Source organism: Pseudophryne corroboree, chromosome 2, assembly GCF_028390025.1.
Source record: "Pseudophryne corroboree isolate aPseCor3 chromosome 2, aPseCor3.hap2, whole genome shotgun sequence".
Classification (NCBI taxonomy): domain Eukaryota; kingdom Metazoa; phylum Chordata; class Amphibia; order Anura; family Myobatrachidae; genus Pseudophryne; species Pseudophryne corroboree.
The window spans coordinates 200,944,655-200,968,099 of record NC_086445.1 but is presented as its reverse complement, the minus strand read 5'-3'; the positions used below and the strand labels follow the sequence as shown (position 1 = coordinate 200,968,099).

General features: G+C 47.1%; 1 protein-coding gene across 9 annotated transcripts in view; it reads left to right on the top strand.

Moving 5' to 3' along the window:
* The window catches only part of HDAC7 (histone deacetylase 7), a 614,661-nt gene that overhangs the window by 390,272 nt on the left and 200,944 nt on the right, over positions 1-23,445 (top strand). For 4 of the 9 annotated variants that reach the window (XM_063952223.1, XM_063952228.1, XM_063952230.1 and 1 more), the window contains exon 1: positions 21,173-21,725. The exons of 4 other annotated variants lie outside the window; for them this stretch is intronic. In XM_063952223.1, the coding sequence (XP_063808293.1) occupies positions 21,602-21,725 (124 nt within the window). In that variant the 5' untranslated portion in view covers positions 21,173-21,601. Of the gene's footprint in view, positions 1-21,146; positions 21,726-23,445 lie in introns of those variants that run through there. One more of the 9 variants, XM_063952229.1, reaches the window with a different exon arrangement.

Below are 23,445 nucleotides of genomic sequence, written 5' to 3'. Positions count from 1 at the left end.
TTCAGCCTTGAAGACATCCAAAGGGCTGGCCTGAGCTTCCTGTCCACTACCTGTTTGGAATATCTATTGTTCTAATAAAAGTGACTTTAGCTTTTATACATTTAATCATAATTCCTTGTTGCAATGTCCTACAACTTAATAACAAGTATCAAATGAATCTACACATTAATCTGGTTGCTTAAATACCAAATATGACAGGTGTATCTGGTTTCATTCAAATAATACACATACATGACATTACTTCATTATATAATTTTAAATCATCATGATGTCTGGCGCTTGATATTATTTTAATTATGTACTGTATGAAATAAGTGTCGAATCCATCTCTGTGACATGTCCATGTAAATGCGTGTGTTACCATATTTTGCTGTGCTCGCTGCGCGTATTTGCAAGCATAGCGACTCATAATGTGTGTAGTTTGTATGTTCTTTTTATGTAATATTTTTGACTTCAACAGTACACTAGTATGAGGAAATTGAATTTATTAAAATAAAACATTGACCAGCTTTGGATTGTCACCAATGACTATGTGGACCAGATAATTAGTCTTAAAAGTCCTGTGAGTGCCACAACACCATCCGTATCACTATATATACACACACATATATATATATATATTCAAATTACTTTTTAAAAAATATATAATTTAGTATTTATTTTGCATCACCTCGCAGCCTATGTAATCTGGGGGTATGCTTGCCAGTCACTTCACATGTGCAGCCCAACTGGTGACGGACCGCACAGAGACAAGATGTTGGCCTCTTTGGCCCCCAGTCCATTTTCCTCTTCCATCCCCAGCCTGGCATGTGCAGTGGTGGCTGGATGTAAGCGCTGCTGCTGGGCTAGGCACGGAATTGCTGAACAAGGTGCTAACAATGTAACACGGTGACAGTTACCATCCGGGACGGTCACAGAGACTTATCTCCCCTAATACTAATTGGTGTCCGACAGTCTCACCGTGCTACCTCCCTCCATGTCCCCCAGGATCCGGCATCAGCTGCCACCGGTTGAACTCTACAGCCCGCAGGGAAAGGACAAGACACACTGCGATAGGAGCGTGAATAGGTGAAAACTTCCGCACCGGCTCCCTGCAGCACTCTGATTCTGTGCCCCCCTGTCTCACCTGGGTGGTCCTGGGACCCAGGTCTGGGAGAGTGTAGGTGCCGGTGATGCTGCTGGCTAGGAGGGCGGAGGAGGAGGTAAGAGCGCAGGCCGCCACCGCACGCTGTCCAGCTCTAGGGTTCCCACTGCCTATGGGGCTGCCACTGCTGTAGTGACAGCTCCAACATTAATAACGCCGGGTCCCGCCACCACTTCATCCCGACACGAATGGGTGATTAGACCAGCGGATCCAGCACTGGATCCGCTGTCCAATCACATCTGCCTCACTGTCAGGTGCGTGGCCTGAAAACAAGTCCCTGTCAACGAGGCACTTGTATAAGTGCAGCTTTCCCCTCTATTTTTAATGGGCTTATACAGCCCAGTGCTTGGCCACGTAACGTGTAAGGGGCACTACTACTACCACCGTGTGGCGTAACGTGTAAGGGGAAAGTGATAGAGGCATTGGTAAAGTGATAAACAGGAGATATGTTTGTCCCAAGTTCCTGAACTATGTATTTTAAACCCCCAGGAAATGCTTGTTTTGCTAAACAGAATTGATTCGAGTTTGGTCTTTCAGTAAAAGTCAGAAATTGGTCTTGGTGGTGTGGATGGGAGAGAAAAGGGAGGGCTCTATCCACAAGTCCCATTTCAGGTCTTTAGGCTTTCAGCATGAGAGCAGGATAATTAAGTGCCTGCATCTGCAAGAGTCTGATAAAAGCATGGTCAGGGCTTAGTTCAGGGTCTGACTACCTGGAGAAGCAGGTCTGTTATAAGACAGACCTGTGATTTCCTTGCAAAAGGAAAAGTGGTTTATGAGGGACAGATGGAAAGGTGCAGAGACACAGACACACTGCATCCTGGGAGGCATTGGAGACATAAACACTTATGACAGGGAAGAGGAGGATATAAAAAGATACACACAGGTGACCAGGGAGGGGGAGGCATGGCATGGGGCTGACGACATGGAGACATACACGCTGGTGGGGGAGACAATAAGAAATACACACTGGTGACTGCGGGTGGGGCATGGAGACATACACACTGGTCACTGGAGGGCGGGACACATGAGGAACACACTGGTGACTGGGAAGGAGTGACATGTACACATACATGGTGACTGAGGGGCATGAATACATAAACATTGGTGGGAGGAGGACTTCAACAGTGAAGCATACTTACTGACATTTCTAATCTCCTCTTCGGGACATGCCCAGAGAGGAGAAGCAGGTAGGCAGTGACGAGGGTGGGGCGAGCTAATTGCATCATTAGGTCCCACTTGCCGGGAAATGTACATGATTGGGCAATATTTACATAGGGGAGGAGCTAAAAATTACGCGATTTAGCCGTATTTTTCTTTCCATTCTGCCCACTTCACTAGGAAGTGGGCAGAATGCGGGAGGGGTGTCCACTCTTCTGGGGCTGTGGGGGACTACCCAAGAAACTGGGTGTCTCCTGCAGAATCCGGGTGAGTAGGTAAGTATGCACTGAAGTCTGAGGGGAACATGGAGACACACACACAGACAGGCATATAATGTGAAGAAAACAGCAGGGGCAGAGGTGCTAAGACAGAAAGCACAGAGAGGAGGAGGAGGAGGAACACATATCATGTGGAATTAAGGCCCGTACGCACTGGCCGATATATTGGCCGTTCTCTTGAACGGCCGATATATCGCGGGTCCGTCGGACAGTGTGTACGGCCGATACGTCTGTGAACTCCGTTGTTCACAGACGTATCGCGTCGGCCCCGCAGCACAACCGACGGCCAATATATCTAAGCGCATCGCTGTGTGTGTACGGCGGTTGGCCGACCGCCCGTACACATGCTGCAGCGGCCGGCGGTGATTGACAGCTGAACTGGGTGGGCGTGTGTACACGCCCGCCCAGTTCATGACGTCAGTCCCCGACTGATCGGGCAGTGTGTATGCACAGCACACTGCCCGATCCGTCCATAGATGTATCTGCAGAACAATTGATCTGCAGATATATCTTTCCAGTGTGTACCCACCTTTAGACTTAAGCTGGGTACACACTGGCAGATATATCTGCAGTTCAATTGATCTGCAGATATATCTGCCAATGGTGGTTGCTCATACACACAGAAAGATGCTCCAATATATCTGCGGATATATTGGCCATCTGCTGTGTTGCACAGCAGATGCAATATACCTGTGAAAGACGTCTTTCACAGACATATTGCTTGTAAACACCTGCAGATCGGCAAAATATATATTGGCCGATCAATTGTTTAGCCAATATATTTGCCAGTGTGTACCCAGCATAAGGCAGGGTACACACTGGACGATATATAAATTGGTAGCATATCGGAGGGAGTGTACACTCGATATTCCTGAGAACGGCGTCGCTCACAGACACATGGCGGCGGCTCTGCCGCACAGCCAATACTCATATATTTTGCAGATATATTGGTGCATCTGTGTGTACAGGGATCTGCCGACCACTGGCTGCAGGGACCACCGACACTAACATCACAGCTGGGTGGGTAAATTCAAATACCCGCACAACTGTGATACCTAGACCGACATATTATGAACTGCCGATTGGTAAGTGTGTATGCTTGCCAGTTGACGCTTTTTCGTTGTGTGTGCCCAGCCTTACTGTAGTATATGGCCGGCTGTGGGTCTTGAATAGAAGCCCCCTTCTCCCGCCCCCTCGTCATTTTCCATTGCCCTCTGTGCTGTGGGCAAGGCTAAAGGTGATGGGAACAATGAATTACTGTGCCCATCCCCAACTCCCCATCAGTGTTGGCGGCTCCGCTCACACCACGCCCCCACCTGAAGGTGGTACTCCCCACTCGTGTGCCATACTGCAGCCCAACTGGCGGGCCAAGGCAATAGCCTAACTGCTAACAAAAAATGCCTATTTTGCTGGTGGCGAGAGGCAGAACCCCAAAAGCCCACCGGACCCTAGATGGGCACCTCCACTGCCTTGCGGTTAATCTGCGTATGCTTACACCCTGCGTTTTACTTGGTTAATAAACCAATCCTTGTTTAAGTTATTCATTGTGTGGATGTACCTCCATCAAACACCGCTGACAGCTAACAACATAGGTTCTGCCTATAGAGAACAATTAGCTGGGTTACTCTGGCACATGTTTCCTCATGCAAAGCATGGAAAATCAGATTCTAGAAGAATTGCAGTGGTAATCTTCTTAATGCAGCTCCTGGAATTAATGCTTTTTACATTTCTTTTACGGGTTTTGTTTCCCATTTTCTAAAATTTACAAAAATGGAGCTGGAAGCCTACGTCCAGGCATCCAATCCACTTTGCCTAGTTCAGCTTTGCCAGTATCTCTGGCGAGCTGAGCACTTGCTTAGCCAATTGTATTGATTATTGCTTCAATATAAAAGCATCTTTATTGCCACAGATTAAAAAATAGGCCGGTAAATCATCCTCCAGTGTTCAGCACCATCTTGATGACAGGAATACCGATAAATTACCCATCGAATGCATGCTGCTCCTACTTACAGTAAGTGCGCACTAGTCCCTCTGTACTGCACCCTGAGACATATGACATCCAAAACAGTATGTGAAATACTCTGGAAGACTATGGGGGATGATTCTGCGTTGGGAGCGGAAAAAAGAAGAAAGAAGTAGCAATTAACATTTTATCTGGAACAAACCATGGAGGTCATTCCGAGTTGTTCGCTCGCAAGCGGATTTTAGCAGATTTGCTCATGCTAAGCCGCCGCCTACTGGGAGTGAATCTTAGCATCTTAAAATTGCGAACGAAGTATTCGCAATATTGCGATTACACACCTCGTAGCAGTTTCTGAGTAACTTCAACCTTACTCGGCATCTGCGATCAGTTCAGTGCTTGTCGTTCCTGGTTTGACGTCACAAACACACCCAGCGTTCGCCCAGACACTCCTCCGTTTCTCCGGCCACTCCTGCGTTTTTTCCGGAAACGGTAGCGTTTTTTCCCACACGCCCATAAAACGGCCTGTTTCCGCCCAGTAACACCTATTTCCTGTCAATCACATTACGATCGCCAGAACGATGAAAAAGTCGTGAGTAAAATTCCTAAGTGCATAGCAAATTTACTTGGCGCAGTCGCAGTGCGGACATTGCGCATGCGCATTAAGCGGAAAATCGCTGCGATGCAAAGATTTTTACCGAGCGAACAACTCGGAATGAGGGCCCATGTTGCAAAGTAAGGGGTGCAAATATATCTATTTTTTTTTGTGTGCACGCAGAGTAAATAGATGCTGATTTTGTATGTAATTGACAATTACAGGTACTGGAGAGATTTTTGTTTGCACTGCAATTTAGATTTGAGGGTGTACACATCCCTCTCAAATCTAAATCTCTTTGCACACTATTAAATCTGCCCCACCTGTAGAGCAACATGGTTTTGCCAAGATACTCAGACCTGGGGGTAAATTTACTAAGATGGGAGTTCTATTTAAGATGGGATGTTGCCCATAGCAACCAATCAGATTCTACTTCTCATTTATCTAGTGCCTTCTAGAAGATAATACCTGGAATCTGATTGGTTGCTGTTGACAACATCCCATCTTAAATAGAACTCCCATCTTAGTAAATTTACCCCCAGTTGTGTGATTTCAACAATTTCATTTTAACAGCAGCTGCTGAATCAACCAGTTCAACAATCAGTCACAATTTATTAGTATTGCAAATGTATGACTTTAATGCAGAGTTAAAAATTACAGAGTTCTTGCAATAAACTAAAATGGTTTATATTTAAGTAAACACTGCTGTATTAAAATGTTTCTCTTACTCTTAGTGGTTCTTGAAGCTGTTGCAGTTAAAAAGGTTCATAATATTGAAATACCCCTTACCGAGATCCTCTCTATTTCAGGAAGCAAGTTTATTTTTAGACCCAATACACTAAGTACTCATAAACATACATTCTTTTACACTGTATAAAAGGCTGCAAGCAAGATTAGCAATTTGTATGAAACAGATACAAGCGGTTATTCAGAGTTGTTAGCAAACCAAAAAGAGTTAGAAATTTGGCAAAACCATGTTGCACTACAGATGTAACATGTGCAGAGAGATTTAGATTTGAATGGGGTGTGTTCAAACTGAAATCTGTTTTGCAGTATAAAAATAAAGCAGCTAGTATTCACCCACGCAGAAACAAGACAACCCACTCAAATCTAAATCTCTTTGTCTGCACGTTACATCTGCCCCACCTGCAGTGCAACATGGTTTTGCCCAATTGCTATCTTTTTTGGTTTGCTAACAACTCTGAATAGCCCCCACTGTCCCTTAACAGATGCATCCACAGTAATCCAGAAACACAGGAAACTATGTAGTGATGGCACAGGATGTGCGATAACTTTAGCATAACCCCATTATTGAGAGCTTGCAGGAATAATGTGAGATCAGTTTTTTAGACTGAGATTTAAACATGACAAAATTGACTTATAGTGCGACATCTTTCTGGATGGGTGAATGGGGCCAGGACAGCAAGAAAGATCTGTAAACTATAAAAGAATTGTAATGAGGAACTAGAAGTATTTTAGAACAAAATGAACCAGGCATTTTTTTTTTGTTTTAAAATAGAGCTGGAGAACAAATTTCACAAACAGCCACAACATATTTATACTCAGAAAAGGGAACTGTGCTTTGATAACCAGAGATGGAGGAAGATGACGATTTCAAAGCTTTTCCTGAAAAACCAACGGTCATGGGATATTTTTATAAAAAGAAAGATTCATCTGCATTTTTTTTACATATAGAGAAATACAGATGTTGGTGACTCTTAAAGCTGTAGAAGTGTATCCAAAGCTTTACAGAGTTCATTTACTTGTAGTTCAGGACTGGTGTATGGTATTGGAGTTAGCACCCACTTGATGCATTAATGTACCATAAAAATAAAAACATCAGTCATTTTACAAATAAAGTCAGTTTGGATGATTTGTTTGACACTTGGAACTATTTGTTATTTTGTATGCTTAAAGTATTAAAGATAGCAATTCAATTACAGTTATATTAGATTTATTTGCCCTATAACCTCATCTGTCCTCCTAGATTTCCATTGGTTCAAAGTGTGCCACGTCATCATATAATAATAATAATAATAATAATAGTAATTATTTTATTTATATAGCGCTCTTTCCCCAATAGGACTCAAGGCACTAGACAGATAGAAAGAACATAATACAGTATAAAAACAGTGAAGTACAGAAAAGCTTTTACAGAGAGCATGGAGATACTAAAGGGTCATTAAGGAAATGCTGAGTAAACAGGAAAGTCTTGAGTCTGTTTCTGAAGGATTCTAGAGTGGGGGCTTCTTGAACTGCGTAGGGCAGCAAGTTCCATAGAGTCGGAGCCGCATGGCTAAAAGCACAACCCCTGCTGCTTCGGGTACCTTGGTCCCTGGTCATTCAGGGCTTTGAAGGTCACTAACCCAATCTTGCAAATTATTTGAAAATCTTATAGGCAGCCAGTGGAGAATGGGTGTTATGTGGCTGGAACGGGGCTGGTTGGTTAACAGCATGGCCCTGGCAGCTGCATTTGTGTTGCAATTCTTTTGCTGGAAGACCGAGTATGGTTGTGGCTGTCCTTTAACAGTATATATGTAGTAATAACTCCAGGTCAAGGATGCCTACCCTCCCGGATTCTTCTGGAAGCTCCCAAATCACTGCAATGGGGTAGGCAGAAATCCTGGAATCCCCTAATACCCCACCACTAATCTGCAGCATTTCAGATAATGATAATAGCATTTAATGAACAAAACAAAAGGCACTATGCACTTAATTCAAACAGGGAGGATGCAGCTCCAATCTCTGGAAATTAGGTACAACTAGCTTGCAACTATAGTAATATGCCAATATTATCTGGTGTAAGAAGAGAGGCGTCCTCTCCCTCATGAAAATCCTGTCTTTGGCGCTGGATATATAATGCAACACCCTTTATGATATCACCCTGTTGCCAACAAACATGAGCAGCAAAGTCTGTTGTAACTCCCTTTAAGACTTCAGGCATCTGGAAGTTGTGACAGAGATAGGCAAGCATCTGTTTCAGGGAAGGGATTTGTATGGTTGTGGCTTACGGTAACATTACACAGAGGCATCTGCAGCCCCTTTAGTGGAATTGCTCAAGAACTGTAATGTCAGTCTAGAACTATTACAAGCTTTGTAAAGTTGCATGCTGACAATGAGCCAAGGCACTAACTATGCATCTTATTATAACTGCAGAGGGGTGAAGAGAAATGGGCTTCTCTGTGAGGGAAAGCAGGGTGCTGTGACTGATGTCACCCATTAATCTAGTTGAAGCAAAAATCATTTTAATTGAAGCTAAACACGGTCTTATCTTTCACTTCTTCAGTCACTGCTAAAGTTCCTTTCAGAGTTTCCCCCCGTTACTGGCTGGGTTACAGCACCTCATCCCTCCATCGCCAGAGTGCTTCATATCCCCAACTTTCCATGTCTACCATACTCATACCTATCAGCGTTCCCTATTGTAGTATTGTGACTACTGCTGGTGCTTTTAGCAGCCTGTGAAAAAATGTTATACATAGATACTTTTAGATATATATTATGACATTCATTTTACCAATTAATACAATTCATATATACAGTATTTGTTATCCACATAAACCAGAAACAAAACGTTAAGATGAATTATAAAGGTATAGACTGTAGCCCCAACAATTCACCTGTCTAAGGCTAGGATCTGGGTGGACTTGTACATCATTAGTAGGGATCAGCAAAACTGATAAGTGTGCGCCAGAAAATACTGTGCACATTCCACAGTTAGACATTGCTTTGCATATTTGGCCTTACATCTTTCCAGTCCTCATACAACTTTGTTCACCTCTGATCGATATTCTCTTTATTACAGTAAATATAGGGGGTCATTCCGAGTTGTTCGCTCGCTAGCAGATTTTAGCAGCATTGCACACGCTAGGCCGCCGCCCTCTGGGAGTGTATCTTAGCTTAGCAGAATTGCGAACGAAAGATTAGCAGAATTGCAAATAGAAAATTCTTAGCAGTTTCTGAGTAGCTCCAGACTTACTCCTACACTGCGATCAGCTCAGCCCGTTTCGTTCCTGGTTTGACGTCACAAACACGCCCTGCGTTCGGCCAGCCACTCCCCCGTTTCTCCAGACACTCCCGCGTTTTATCCTGGCACGCCTGCGTTTTTCCGCACACTCCCAGAAAACGGCCAGTTTCCGCCAAGAAACAAACACTTCCTGTCAATCACACTCCGATCACTTCAATGATGAAAATTCTTCATTCGGACGTGAGTAAATCTACTAAGTTTTGTGCTAAAATACTTAGCGCATGCGCACTGCGTACCATGCGCATGCGCATTTTTGCCTTAATCGCTCCGTTGCGAAAATCAGCAACGAGCGAACAACTCGGAATGACCCCCATAGTTGTGATCAATAGCAGCGAGGTTACAGATAAATGCTGATCATGTATCAACAGAAATATGTCCTATGTAAGCCAAACTAATGTTACACACATCAGTACCCAATATTCTCAATGGGGACTGCAGTCTGGCCCATTTCCCACCTTCCTGTGTATGTTATCTTTAAGTTGTTTACACATGCTGCAATATCTGCAGATGGATGTCTGTATGTACTACTTTGGATTATTCCTCTCTGAGAGAAGCCCAGAGAGGAGATGCTGCAGGAAACTTTTGGAGGGCGGGCCGGGCCCTGACATCATCAAGCCCCGCCCCAGTTTGGGGAAACCCTGCTATTTGCGGGGCTGTTGAAAGGGGGCGTGGCTACAATTATGCAATTTGTGACATTTTAGTCCCTACCCACTGATATGCAAATGCTGGAGATCATCTGTCCATTGTACCCACTTCAGTAGGGTGAGGGCAGGATGCAGGAGATCTGCCTGCTTTTCTGGGAGTGCGGAGGGCTACCACAAAAATCAGGAGCCTCCCGCAACTTCTGGAAGAGTAGGCAAGTATGATGTACATATGTATGTATACTGAGTAAATTCAGCATGGCTGCGGTACAGGGACAGCTGTTCCTGAGGTCACGCATGTGTACAGCCAAAGGTCACGCAGTGAAAGATGCAGGGCTCCAGGAACAAACACCATCTGAGACAAACGGAGTTTGCTGATTATTAGGAAGCCCCATTGGATCCCTAATAATGAATGGACCCATGTGTAACAGGCCCAAAAGGGATGACGAAAAGGCCTCTGAGTATGGCCAGCATAAAGTGAAGTGTGGATACACAAGTGACATTAGAAAACTGTAGAATGCATAAAATCCCCATTGCTGTGGATTACATGGAACGGAGGGGGAGGGGGCATTTTTACCAGAGGTGCGAAGTTCTGGTGACACAATGGAGTTCTACTTTTGATTTGCCGTTATGTGGAATGATCACTCTGCAGTGTATTTTTACATTTACATTTTGCGGAATTTATATTCTTTGAATGGGACTCCCAGTGGCCCCCTAACCCTAACACTCACTCCACGCAGCCTAAACCTAAACACCCCCCTCCCACAGCCTAACCCTAACCTTCCCCGCTGGCGGCTAATCCTAACCCCTTCTTACAGCCTAAACCTAACCCTCCCTCTGCAGCCTCCCTGGGGGTGCCTAAACCTAACTCCCCCTTCCTGCAGCCTTAACCTGACCCCCCCCCCTCCTGCAGCCTAGCCCTTGCCCCACAGTCTAAACCTAACCTCCCTTTTCCATGACTTATCTGACCAGCGGCCCCGCAGTAGAATGGCCGAGATACCGGATGTCAGTATTTCGACACCGGGATTCTGATTCCGTTCGGGATTCCGGCGCCAACATTGTCAGCTGTGTTGGGATCCCGGCATCTGTATTTTGACAGCTGGGATCCCGACAGTTGGGATCCTGACCAGATCCCCTTTGAATAGGGATGCGACAACAACAGTGTCAGCTCATTCTGCTCTGTGGTGTGATTAGGGCATTATGGCAGAGATGCCATGGCCATACATAAATGATAAGCATATTCTAAATGAAAAAAAAAACTGTAAGGAACTGGGGAAATGTTAAGTCTAAATTCTGCCAGAGAAACGTGTACAAGTTCATACCCAAATGCAGAACGAAGTGAAAATTCCACTGAACACTTTTCAAAATGTTGCTAAGTAGTCTTTTATCTATGTATGCTTAACATGTCAAATGTATTATACTGTATACAAAAATTATTAATTAAATTAACTCATAAAAACATCTTGTACAATACTGTGCAAAAGTTTTAGGCAGGCGAAGTCTTGCTTGCATTGGGGGCAGGGTGCCATCTGCACCCTGGGCCATTAAAATTTCAGTCATCCAGGGCCACTTGGCTGTGAGAGGCAAAAAGAGGTCCTCCTGCTCCGAGTTATAATGTTTAACCCCCCTGTCTGGTTGCTGAACAGCAGGGGCTATCAGAAAATGGCTGCCCCCATAGCAGGCTAAAAGAAAATGGCCACCGCTGACCAAAGGGGTGCCATGTGTCCTTTCCCAGGATCCTAGGGGCTGGAGAGTGTATAAAGGGGTCGGGGCTTATTGGAGGAGTTGGGCTGCTCTTCCTTCTGCTGGAGTATGTACAGGGAGGGGACGGAAGAGGCCAGTACAATTAGGAGCAGTCTAGAATAGTGCAATTTGAACTCCTTGCATAAAGCATGAATGTCAGGGCCAGCCTCACCTCCGGAGAGATTGTATTGGAAGTCAGCAGCTGTCTGCAAACTAGAGCAAGTAAAAAGTAGTACATTGGTATTGAACTGTATAGCTGCACCTCTGCCCCCCACCTTGTAGACACTGCCACTGTATAGCTCTACCCCATGTACACTGACACTGTGCAGTACCACCTGTTCCCCTACTATGTATACTCTGTCACTATGCAGCCCCCCTCTGTCCTCACCCTGTCTACACTGGTACTATGCTGCTCCACCTGTGCCCACTGACACCATGCATCCCCCCTGTGCCCCAATGGGCACAGGTGGTACTATGCAGCCCACCTGTGCCCACTGACACCGTGCATCCCCCCTGTGCCCCCACCCTATGTACTCTGGTACTATGCAGCCCAACCTGTGCCCACTGAGTTCCTTCAAAAACTGTGTGCAAGTGTACCTAGAAGAAATTATGCTGTTTTGAAGGAAAAGGGTGGTTAGACCAAAAATTTATTTGATTTAGATTTCTCTTCTGTTCATTCACTTTACATTTTGTTAATTGATAAAAATAAACTATTAACACTTATATGTTTGAAAACATTCTTACTTTGCAGCATTTTTTTTCCACACCTGCATAAAGCTTTTGCACAGTACTGTATATACTGTAGCCCGATTTATTCATTATTTTAACAAAGTCTGTTGTTGATTAAAACAAATTTGCGGTTACTATTACTATTTAGCATCACATATATTGACCATTAATAACTGATATTTGGGGATGGGAATACACAATCTTAGCGCTCAAAATTATTGGTATTTTGAAATGTATTTAGAATTTTTTTAAACTTTAAAATACATTTATTGTATAATTATATCATTAAAAAGTATTGTTTTTCAGTTTGCCTACTTTTGATACTATTTTGGAATGCTACTGTAAGTTTTCTGTGTTTACTACATTTAAACGTATCGGGACGTCTCCAATGAGCTCAAAATGCACGTAACATGCATATCAAACCAGTTTGTACAACGCAGAAAACACCAATAGGTCTGAGCCTGTAAGGAAGAACTTCATGGACTCCTTTAAAGTTCCTGAAGCTTCCAACTTCTTAGTTGAGAATTAAATATACATGGTGAAACAAAAGTCGCAGTACACCCTTTTGTTTCAAAAGCTGTGCAGGAAATGGGAAATCTGAATACTCCAGTAAGGTATGGATGAGGTGGGCTATCTTTTAGGGTACGAACAGAACATGTGCACCATCTTGAAATCGGCCATCTTGAATTTAAGTCAGTTTTTTCAAATGGAAAGGGGGTCGTGTAACATGTGAAACAACATCAGAATTTGCTGAAAAGTTTATTGCTGCAAACAGATTTGAAATAGCAGTTATGGTTCAAAAGTTACAACACTTTTTTTTTTTATTACAGGCTGAACTGTTCTTCATATAGGACAGTCATTTAATGTGTGGGTGTTGTGCTGCGTTGTGGGCTCTTCACGAAGGATGCCAAAACCATTGTTGAGGTTGCGTCATCAGTAGCACTTTTTAGACGACCACTCCGTGACTTTCAGCCACAGTCCCAGTTTCTCAGAATTTGGAAATTAGGCAACTGACAGTGTTATGTGAAATTGGAGGTCTTTCTGGGTGCCGGTTGTTAAAATCTGCAGCTATGACACGGAAACTCTGTTCTCCAGAAATTAAAATTACCTCAATTCTCTCCTCTTTTGTTAAAGCCATCTTCAGTTACCTACAACAAAAAAGTGTTTTGAAACATAACTGATATTTCAAATCTGTTTGCAGCAATAAACTTTTCAGTAAATTCTGATATTGTTTGACATGTTACACGACCCCCTTTCCATTTGAAAAAAACAAATTCAAGATGGATGATTTCAAGGTGGCGCCCATGTTCGGTACACACCCTAAAAGATAGCCCACCTCAACCATTCCTTACTGGTGTATTCAGTTTTCCCATTTCCTGAACTGTTTTTGAAACAAAAGGGTGTACTGCAACTTTTGAATCACCCTGTATAACAGAACTCATGTTTTACACATCAAAATTGTTTCTGTATGACTGAAAGAGGGAAAAGTGGGCTGGTAATATTAATGGAATCTGTTAGTTTTATTCATTTGCCAAATATAAGTGGGAATGGGTGACAAATCCTAGACAACTCTTGAAGGCTATAGGCATACCAGACTATTTGTGTAGCCTACTCCATGCTTAAAAACCTAGGGCCTAATTCAAATCTAAATTTGTTAACTACTGGGCTAAACCTTGTGCACTGCAGGGAGGGCAGATATAATATGTGCAGAGAGTTAGATTTGGGTGGGGTGTGTTCAAACTGAAATCTAAATTGCAGTGTAAAAATAAAGCAGCCAGTATTTACCCTGCACAGAAACAATATAACCCACCCAAATCTTACTCTTTCTGCAAATGTTATATCTGCACATGGATTTGCCCATTTGCTAACAAATTTGATGCTGCGATCAGATCTGAATTAGGCCCCTTGTTTTGTGCTAAAAAAATACAGCTTGAAGTAGACATCAAAGAGTCATACTCTAGGGTGGACTGTTGCAGTATAAAGGGTATCCAGATGATAGGTCGACAGTACTAAGGTCGACAGTTAATTGGTCGACACAGGAAAAGGTCAACATGAGTTTATTACAATTTTATTTTTTTTAAACTTTTCCTACTTTACCATCCATGTGGACTACGATTGGGAATAGTAACCTGTGCCAAGCACAGCGGAGGGAGGCACCTTACCCGCAGCATGGCGAGCGAATCCTCAAACCATCTTTCCATATTACTATTTAAATAATAAAATAAGATAAAGATAAGTAAAAATCTGTGTTAAATCAGCAGCTGTGTTCTTCTACTTGCATAGCTTAATTATGATATATTATCTTATATTGTATTATGCACTATATTACTTTATATTAACGTCAGGATTTACCTAGGGAATGCTAGGTAACTCCACATACATCCACATGCATTGTATATTACAATTACAGTGCATTACTGTGTGTACTATATACAGAACTGAGGAATCCCAGATCATATGAAACGTATGCAGGCATACAGTCAACCATCAAAATGACGACACTGATAAAATGCTGACATAAAAAATGCTCACATTGTCATAATGTCGACAGTTCCATCAGGGTTTGGGTTAGGTTTACCGTTAGGTATAAAATTAAACTAAAAACACATTACTGACTTACATACTGTAAGTGTCTACATGATGAATTTTGCCATAGTTAATGTCAACATTTTGAACACCTCAACATGTTCAGTCAACATCATAACTATGCTGGTATTCTCACATAGACATACTGGGGGGAATTCAATTGTTTTGTGTGCCCGATCTCCCGTCTATAGTGACAGGAGATTGCAGGGCACAATTCAATTGTTTTTGTTTTGCGCTTATCGCATCCAGAAAGGTCAAGTGTAGCCGTGTAAAAAACATAAACCCAACCAAACTAATGGGCACGACGTGAAAAGTCCTGTTTTGGGAGGTGCAAGCTGAAACGCAGGTGTCGGCAGCCGATTGTGCCCAAAAGCAGCTACAACTGAATAGCTCCCCTGGGCGCCATCGGCTTGCTGCAGGTAGAAAAATAATAATTGAATTCCGCCCAAAGAATGTTGACAAAAAATACCACACACTTGCCACCAGTATTTTTACAATCTCTCCAATGCTAAACAAAAATGAAGATGAAAATAAACTTAATCTACAAGTACTGCAGTATATTTTAGTTTGGCTTCTCCCTGACTAGGGAGGCCAATCCCGGGCCATTTTTTCAATCCTGGTTATCGAGATTGACAAAATCTCAATCCCGGGATTCCCGGGATTTACCTGTCCAGCTTCAATTTATGTATGTGGGGAGGGGGTCAGGGGGATTTCAAGTGGGGGAAGGAGTCGATGCTGCACTGCTAGGCAGCGTCTGAGCCGAATGCTCAGCGCTGCTCGTATAGAGAGAGACTGCTGGAGGGGCAAAGAGAGGCAGCAAGGCTTCAGAAAGCAGCGTCTGAGCCGAGTGCTCAGCGCTGCTCTTATAGAGAGAGACTGCCGGTGGGGGAAGGAGGAGAGGGTGCCGGGCTTCAGAAAGCAGCGTCTGAGCCGAGTGCTCAGTGCTGCTCATATAGAGAGAGATTGCCGGTGGGGGAAGGATGAGAGGCACCCGGGCTTCAGAAAGCAGCGTCTGAACCTAGTGCTCAGCGCTGCCCGGGGAGAGAAAATTGCCGGGGGAAGTGAGGTGGGGAACTGCGCATGTGTAAGAGGCACGGGGGTGGGGCCCTGGGGAACAGAATTCAGCGCGCTCACTTACCAGGCCTACGTACCTCACGCCTCCCGTCCTCCACCTTCAGTCCGTCGAGGTAGCTCAGACGATACTGGCACACGTCCAGACACGGAGAAGAACTTCCTGGGTCAGCTGAAAAGAATGGGGGGACACACTACGCAGGGGTGGCCTACACTGGGCTCAGTGAAGGGTCATCATTGGCACTTTTGGCCTCAGACTGGGTGCCCCCGTACTGGTGCGAAGCACCAGGGGCGACCCCGAACGAAAACGCCCAAAGGGGAGGTGGGGGAGGGGGCAACATACACCACGAACACACACGAAACACCTTTATGCTCACCAGCTATATACTCGGCTTCCGCCAGACGACTGGCCCTTCTTCTTTGCTCCTGTAAGAGAACACACAACACAGCCCACAGAACATGGCGCTGCTTGCGCTTTATGACGGAGAGACACTTATACAGAGGTTATAGCACGACACCGTAATACTGTTTCCACCTTGTGGTACTCACCAACGCGTACTTCCGACAGCCTACCTTCCATGGGGTTGTAGCACAATCCCCGGGCCGAATTTTGTATTGAAGACAACGCTGGAGGAATAGCTGTCCCAGTGGTTTGGCAGTACAACGGGGAAGTCCTCACTAGGTGTGAGCCTAAGTCACCTTTATTGGATATCCACTTTCACTTGGATCCCTAAGGACTCCGAAAAATAGCGCTATTTACACCCAAATCCACCAACAAGGACCGAACTTCAAGACTGCCACGCATTACTGGTGAGGACTTCCCCGTTGTACTGCCAAACCACTGGGACAGCTATTCCTCCAGCGTTGTCTTCAATACAAAATTCGGCCCGGGGATTGTGCTACAACCCCAGGATAAGGGACATTTGAATGTGCGGATCCTACAGGGACATTCCATCAAGCAGCATATGAATTACAATCCATGTATGGTGACTATAAATTCATCAGTGCAGTGAGATATTCATTTTATATGTTTCTATGTGCTTTTATATTGCTTAATTAGTAATAAATACTGTCAATTATTTTTACAATTCATTTCAGTCAGCGCTGTCTTATCTTTGTTTGGCTAAATTCTGTTTGTGTAATGTTATAGGTGTGACTACCCTATACAGACAGCTGCTATTAATTATAAATTGGAGCCACAGCCTAAGCGCCCCTTCCAAATCAATTTGGTTATTCCTATCTTCTACCTTCCATGGGGGCCTGGCTGTGGGGAAAACTGAGAACTCATCACACATGCGGCGTAACGCCGACTTCAGCAACCTGCGGCGTAACGCCGACTTCAGCAACCTGCGGCCTATCGCCGACTTCAGCAACCTGCGGCCTATCGCCGACTTCAGCAACCTGCGGCCTATCGCCGACTTCAGCAACCTGCGGCGTAACGCCGACTTCAGCAACCTGCGGCGTAACGCTGACTTCAGCAACCTGCGGCGTAACGCCGACTTCAGCAACCTGCGGCCTATCGCCGACTTCTGCAACCTGCGGCCTATCGCCGATTTCAGCAACCTGCGGCGTATCGCCGACTTCAGCAACCTGCGGCCTATTGCCGACTTCAGCAACCTGCGGCCTATCGCCGACTTCAGCAACCTGCGGCGTATCGCCGACTTCAGCAACCTGCGGCCTATCGCCGACTTCAGCAACCTGCGGCCTAGCGCCGACTTCCTGTACACACCATAGCGTTGGGCTCCTTGCCCTGGATGCCCCTTGCCTATGTCTGCCTAACTGTGGGGGGAAAATGGGGGCCTAACACCCTTTGGTACTCAGGCCGTGGGCCTGCCTAACTGTGGGGGGGAAATGGGGACCTAACGCCCTACGCTGCTCAGGCCTAGTGCCTATTTTTGCCCCACGGGCCTAGTGCCTGAATCCCTGGTGGTCTAGGGGGAAAGAGGGGCTACCACCTAGAACTACCCCCCACGGGCCTAGTGCCCGCCTAATGCCCCTCAGGCCTGGTGGGCCTAATGCCCCCTTTGGTCCCTCGGGCCTAGCGCCCGCCTAATGCACCTCAGGCCTAGTGCCTGCCATGCCCCACGGGCCTAGTGCCCGAATCCCTGGTGGTCTAGGGGGAAGGGGGGGGTGGCACCACCTGCACTTACCCGTCTTCGCCGGAGGCGGGATGGCTCCCACCACCTCCGGGCTTCCTGGAGACTTCACCTGGGCAGCGGTGGCCTGTGCAAGCTCTTTTGCGTTGCACACCGCTGGCCCAGGGCTTCCGACGTCTTCACCCGGCGGGCGGCAGCGTGTAGCAGCTCTTTCGCACGTGCCGCCGCCCTCCAGGACTTCCGGCGCCGTCTTCTCGGTTCCGTCTTCGGGAGCTCTTCTCTGCTCCCTCCCAGCCGACGAATCTCTCTCCACGCGCCCGGCGCTGGCTAATACAAGCCAGTGTCAGGGGGCGGGGCTATGACGTGGCGAGCTGTGATTGGCTCGCCGCCGCCACTCCTGATTGGCCACCAGTTCGCGAGCCGTGATTGGCTCGCGGCTGGCGCCAAATTCAAAATACCGGGCGGCGATTGGCGGGGTCTGCGTCCCACAGGATGCAGGCCCGCCCGCCGCCATCACCTGCGTGGAGCGGCGGTGGATATGCACCGCCGCCCCCATGCCCGCTGCCGAACTCTGCATTCAGCTGGGCAGGTGGAGACCGGACCAGGTCCGGTCCCCAGCGCCGTCCGAAGCCCGCGCTACCTCCGGCCCCATGGGACGGCGCCGGCCCGTCCCAGACGAGGAGGGACGCGCATGTTAGTAGCAGGGCCAGTGACCGCATGAGTACACTGGCCCTTGCTACACATGCTCAGTGTAATCCCGTGATTGGATGCACCGGAATGAATCCCGGTGTTTTTGGGCCAGAATCCCGGGATCCCGCTGATCCCGGGATTGGCCTCCCTATCCCTGACATTTACCAATAAATCAACATTGGATTATGTAACAATCACCTGGACTGAGAAAAACAAATTGTACATTTGAGACCACTTTGTACATTTTAACAGTTGCGGGCAATGCGGTGAGGCAGAGCCTTTTTCCGGTCATACTGTAGTATACACCAGAGTTTTGACCACATAAAGTATATGAAAAATACAAAGAATATATTATAAATATCTTCTTTGTATTTTTCTAATCATTTTTATAGTCAATACTTGGGAATAAAATGTCTATGCGGGAAAGACAGTCTTTTCCGCACATCTCTGATCCAAACTCACCCAATTTTCAGCAGTATATACATACTGCTGCACCTGTGTATAATGCCTACATGTATATACTACTGCACCTGTGTATAATGCCTACATATATATACTGCTGCTCCTGTGTATAATGCCCACAAGTATATACTGCTGCACCTGTGTATAATGCCTACATGTATATACTGCTGCACCTGTGTATAATGCCCACATGTATATACTGCTGCACCTGTGTATAATGCCCACATGAACCTTTGGGATCATATATTGTGTGTAAATCTAGCTCTGGTTCTAGTCAGTCTCTCCTCAGCCATTTACCATCTTGCATTATAGTACATTTCTATAACCTGCAGACAGATGCACAGCGCTAGTTCATATCTCAGTACAAACCATTGGGGCACCCAGCACCAGGCAGCTCGGGCTGAAGGCTGTTTTTATGAGAAGAGGTTATATTTTGGCTTCACAATGATACAAGTAAATAGAAGGCATTTACAGTGTATCTATGAGTGTGGTACAATAAGTAAGGTAACATGACCTCATGTGTGGAATGTTCTCTATGTCATTCTAATTTCCCACCAGAGCAGGCAGACCACTGCTTCCCCTCACAGCCATTAGACTGCGCCTCATATCAGTCATACTGTCCCAACATCAGCTGTAAGATGGCGGGCTGGTGGAAACATGGTCATACAATGAGGCGTGTAGTGTGATCAGATTTCTGCATTTAAAAGGCACATCAGCAGCTGAAATTCATTGCAAACTTGTAGAGGTGTATGGTGATAACGTCATATCACGGCCAGTAGCGGATCTTGCCATGGGCAAGCAGGACTTTTGCCCGGGGCGCCGCCTTCCGGACGGCGCTGGCGCCATCCGGAGGGCGCCGCACCGTGGCAAGATCCGCCACTGCTGCCCGCTGTGTCCCCCGTCCGCCTCCGCTGCCGTCCCCGTCCGCCTCCTGTGAAGGGAACTAGACGCTATGCGTCTAGTTTCCCTTCGTGGAGAGTAACTTTGCTGAGCGGTGCGCGATGACGTCATCGCGCACCGCACAGCAAAGGTCCTCTCCACGAAGGGAACTAGACGCATAGCGTCTAGTTTCCCTTCGTGGAGAGGACCTTTTGCTGTGCGGTGCGCGATGACGTCATCGCGCACCGCTCAGCATTCAAGCGGCGCTAGCAATGTACAGGGGGCGTAACTGACCACTCCCCCTGTATTAGGACACGCCCCTTTTCCTGCCCGGGGTGCAGAGCGCCCTTGAACCGGGCCCTGATCACGGCCTCATGTTTGGTGCACTGCATGTGGTGGATGTGCTTAGCGCCCGGATTGCCGCTCATCTTGAACATATCAAAGGCGATGCACCAAACCTGTTTCCTTGCCATGACGTTAACACCGTACACCTCTATAAATTGGCGATGAATGTCAGCTGCTGTTGCGCCATTTAGATGCAGAAATCTGATCACACTACGCAGCTCAATGTGTGACCATGTTTCCCCCAGCCCCGCCATCTTACAGCTGATGCTGGGACAGTATGACTGATATGAGGCGCAGTCTAATGGCTGTAAGGGGAAGCAGTGGTCTGCCTGCTCTGGCCTGGTGGGAAATGAGAATGACATAAAGAACATTGCACAGGTGAGAGGTCCTGTTACCGTATTTATGGAAGCACCCTGCTATACATCAGAGGAATGAGGACTGCAGCAGCAGGACACACGGAGGAACGAAGCAGCATGCTGCCTGTAAGTGATATGTCATGCGGGTCAGCAGCAGCTATGTACATACCGCCCCTACATGTCACACACAGGCAGCCACGCACAGGAGCACCGCGCCTGTCCCAGTCCCCTCAGCAGCAGCAGCAGCTGGAGCCCTGAGTGTGCTCTATAAGCCGGGACAAGCCGAGGGCTGAGCGCTGATTGGGCTGTGTTGCAGCCAACCCCGGAGTCCCCCGTGCGGACAATGCACGCCGCTGCTATTGTGTGAGCGGAGAGCGGCCGGCGCTGCTGGCTGACGGGATCGGGGCTATTTTTGGCCGGGCTCCTCCTCCTGCCGATCTATTTCTGTCAGGCTGAGATCGGGGCACCAGCAGCTGCAGCGGCGGCGGGTGAGGAGGCTGTTGCGCAGCGGGGACACTGGGCTGAGATCGGGGCATTCTTCTTCCTCTCCTGCAGCGTGCCTGGCAGCACGGGGAGTCCCGGAGCTACTCCTCTCTCTCACAGCCTGCGGCGCCGGATTAGGGGGGGTCTCGGCTGCAGCTTCCCCCACCCCTCTGCCCGAAGCGCCCGGCGCTGACTGAGGGTCACGCTGCCCTCCAGGAGCCCGGCCGGACAGTAACCCGGGGCTATGGGGCACAGAGGGGGCTCGGTGTGACCTTCCTGCCTGTGCAGCGCGTCCCATCGGTCTGGTCTGCCCCAGTTAGGAGCTGGTGCCGCCGCTGCCACCCTTCACCCACCCGCCTCCATGCCTGGGCTACATCAGATGCTGAACACCATATACGAGGCTGATTCCGCTTCTTCCACGGATGGCAGCAGGCGGGGCGCTCCGGGGCTGAGGTGCGGGCAGAAGAGCGGCGCAGCCGGAGCAGGTAGGACACAGCGCTGTTATTACTAGTATTCCTGCCAGTGCGGGGCGCCGGTGTCTCGCCAGCTGCTGCGGGGCTGCTCTCCCCGGGCGCTGCACTCCGGTCTCCCAGCTTCACTAACTAACTTACATCTCTGCCAGGCAGTAACACAGCAATACCCCCAATGCCCTGTCCCTGCAGTGACTGGGGCACTAATACCCCCAATGCCCTGTCCCTGCAGTGACTGGGATACTAATACCCCAAATGCCCTGACCCTGCATTGACTGGGATACTAATACCCCCAATGCCCTGTCCCTGCAGTGACTGGGATACTAATACCCCAAATGCCCTGTGTCTGCAGTGACTGGGCCACTAATACCCCCAATGCGCTGTCCCTGCAGTGACTGGGGCCCTAATACCCCCAATGCGCTGTCCCTGCAGTGACTGGGGCCCTAATACCCCCAATGCCTTGTCCCTGCAGTGACTGGGGCCCTAATACCCCCAATGCCCTGTCCCTGCAGTGGCTGGGGCACTAATACCCCCAATGCCCTGTCCCTGCAGTGGCTGGGGCACTAATACCCCCAGTGACCTGTCCCTGCAGTGGCTGGGGCACTAATACCCCCAGTGACCTGTCCCTGCAGTGGCTGGGGCACTAATACCACCAATGCCCTGTCCCTGCAGTGACTGGGTCACTAATACCACCAATGCCCTGTCCCTGCAGTGACTGGGGCACTACTACCACCAATGCCCTGTCCCTGCAGTGACTGGGGCACTACTACCACCAATGCCCTGTCCCTGCAGTGACTGGGCCACTAATACCCCCAATGCCGATTCCTTGCAGTGACTGGGGCACTAATATCTTAGTGCATTATGGGGTGCTAATTCCCTAGTGCACTCTTCCTGCAATGAGTGGGACACAATACTGCAGTATAATGTAATGCACTGTTACAGTAATGAGTGAGTCACTAATGCCATATTGTACTGTTCCTGTAATGAGTGGTACAGTGATACTTTAGTACACTGTCCCTGAAATGAGTTGTGCTCTGATACCCTAATGGGCCTTTTCCAGACCCTGACAAATTGAAGGTATGAAGGCCCCCGCCCTGTAGTTTCGGGGCCAGGGCTGAACATATGTATGCAGATAATATTAGAACTGTAGTAGGATATCTTATACCTTTAGGGACTACACAAAATATACTGTATGCAGAAAAGATTCCGGCAGCTCCTAGCACTGACCATCCTATCCGATACACTAATCATGCTGTCACCCACAATGTCAGGTTAGTGTCTCTAACCTGCTGGAGAGACAGTGATTCATGTAAGCTGTGATTGTGACACAGTGACAGATACATCACCTCTCCTTTTCTCAGTGGCACACAGGTAGGAGTAGCCCATGACTCACACATACTACCCTCTGGGAAAGTGAGACAGGAGCAGGATGGACCAAATGACCTTCTAAAGTCTGTAGTACTGTAATAAGTATTCTCATAACCTCACAGAAGCAAAGCAGCGCCATTCACCTAGTGCCTACCCTATGAAGGACCTATAACCTTGACATTTACACCCATGCTCCAGGTTCACATGAAAGTGCTGTAAAAAGATTGTAGGTCCTGCATCTAACTCCAAGCTTTCTCCATAAACAGACAATGCAGCAACTGTTAATGTCTTACAATGTTAAAATGGCTTAATAATAGAATGTATTTTTAACAACAGTATTATTAGCCATGCAATTTTAAATTTAGCT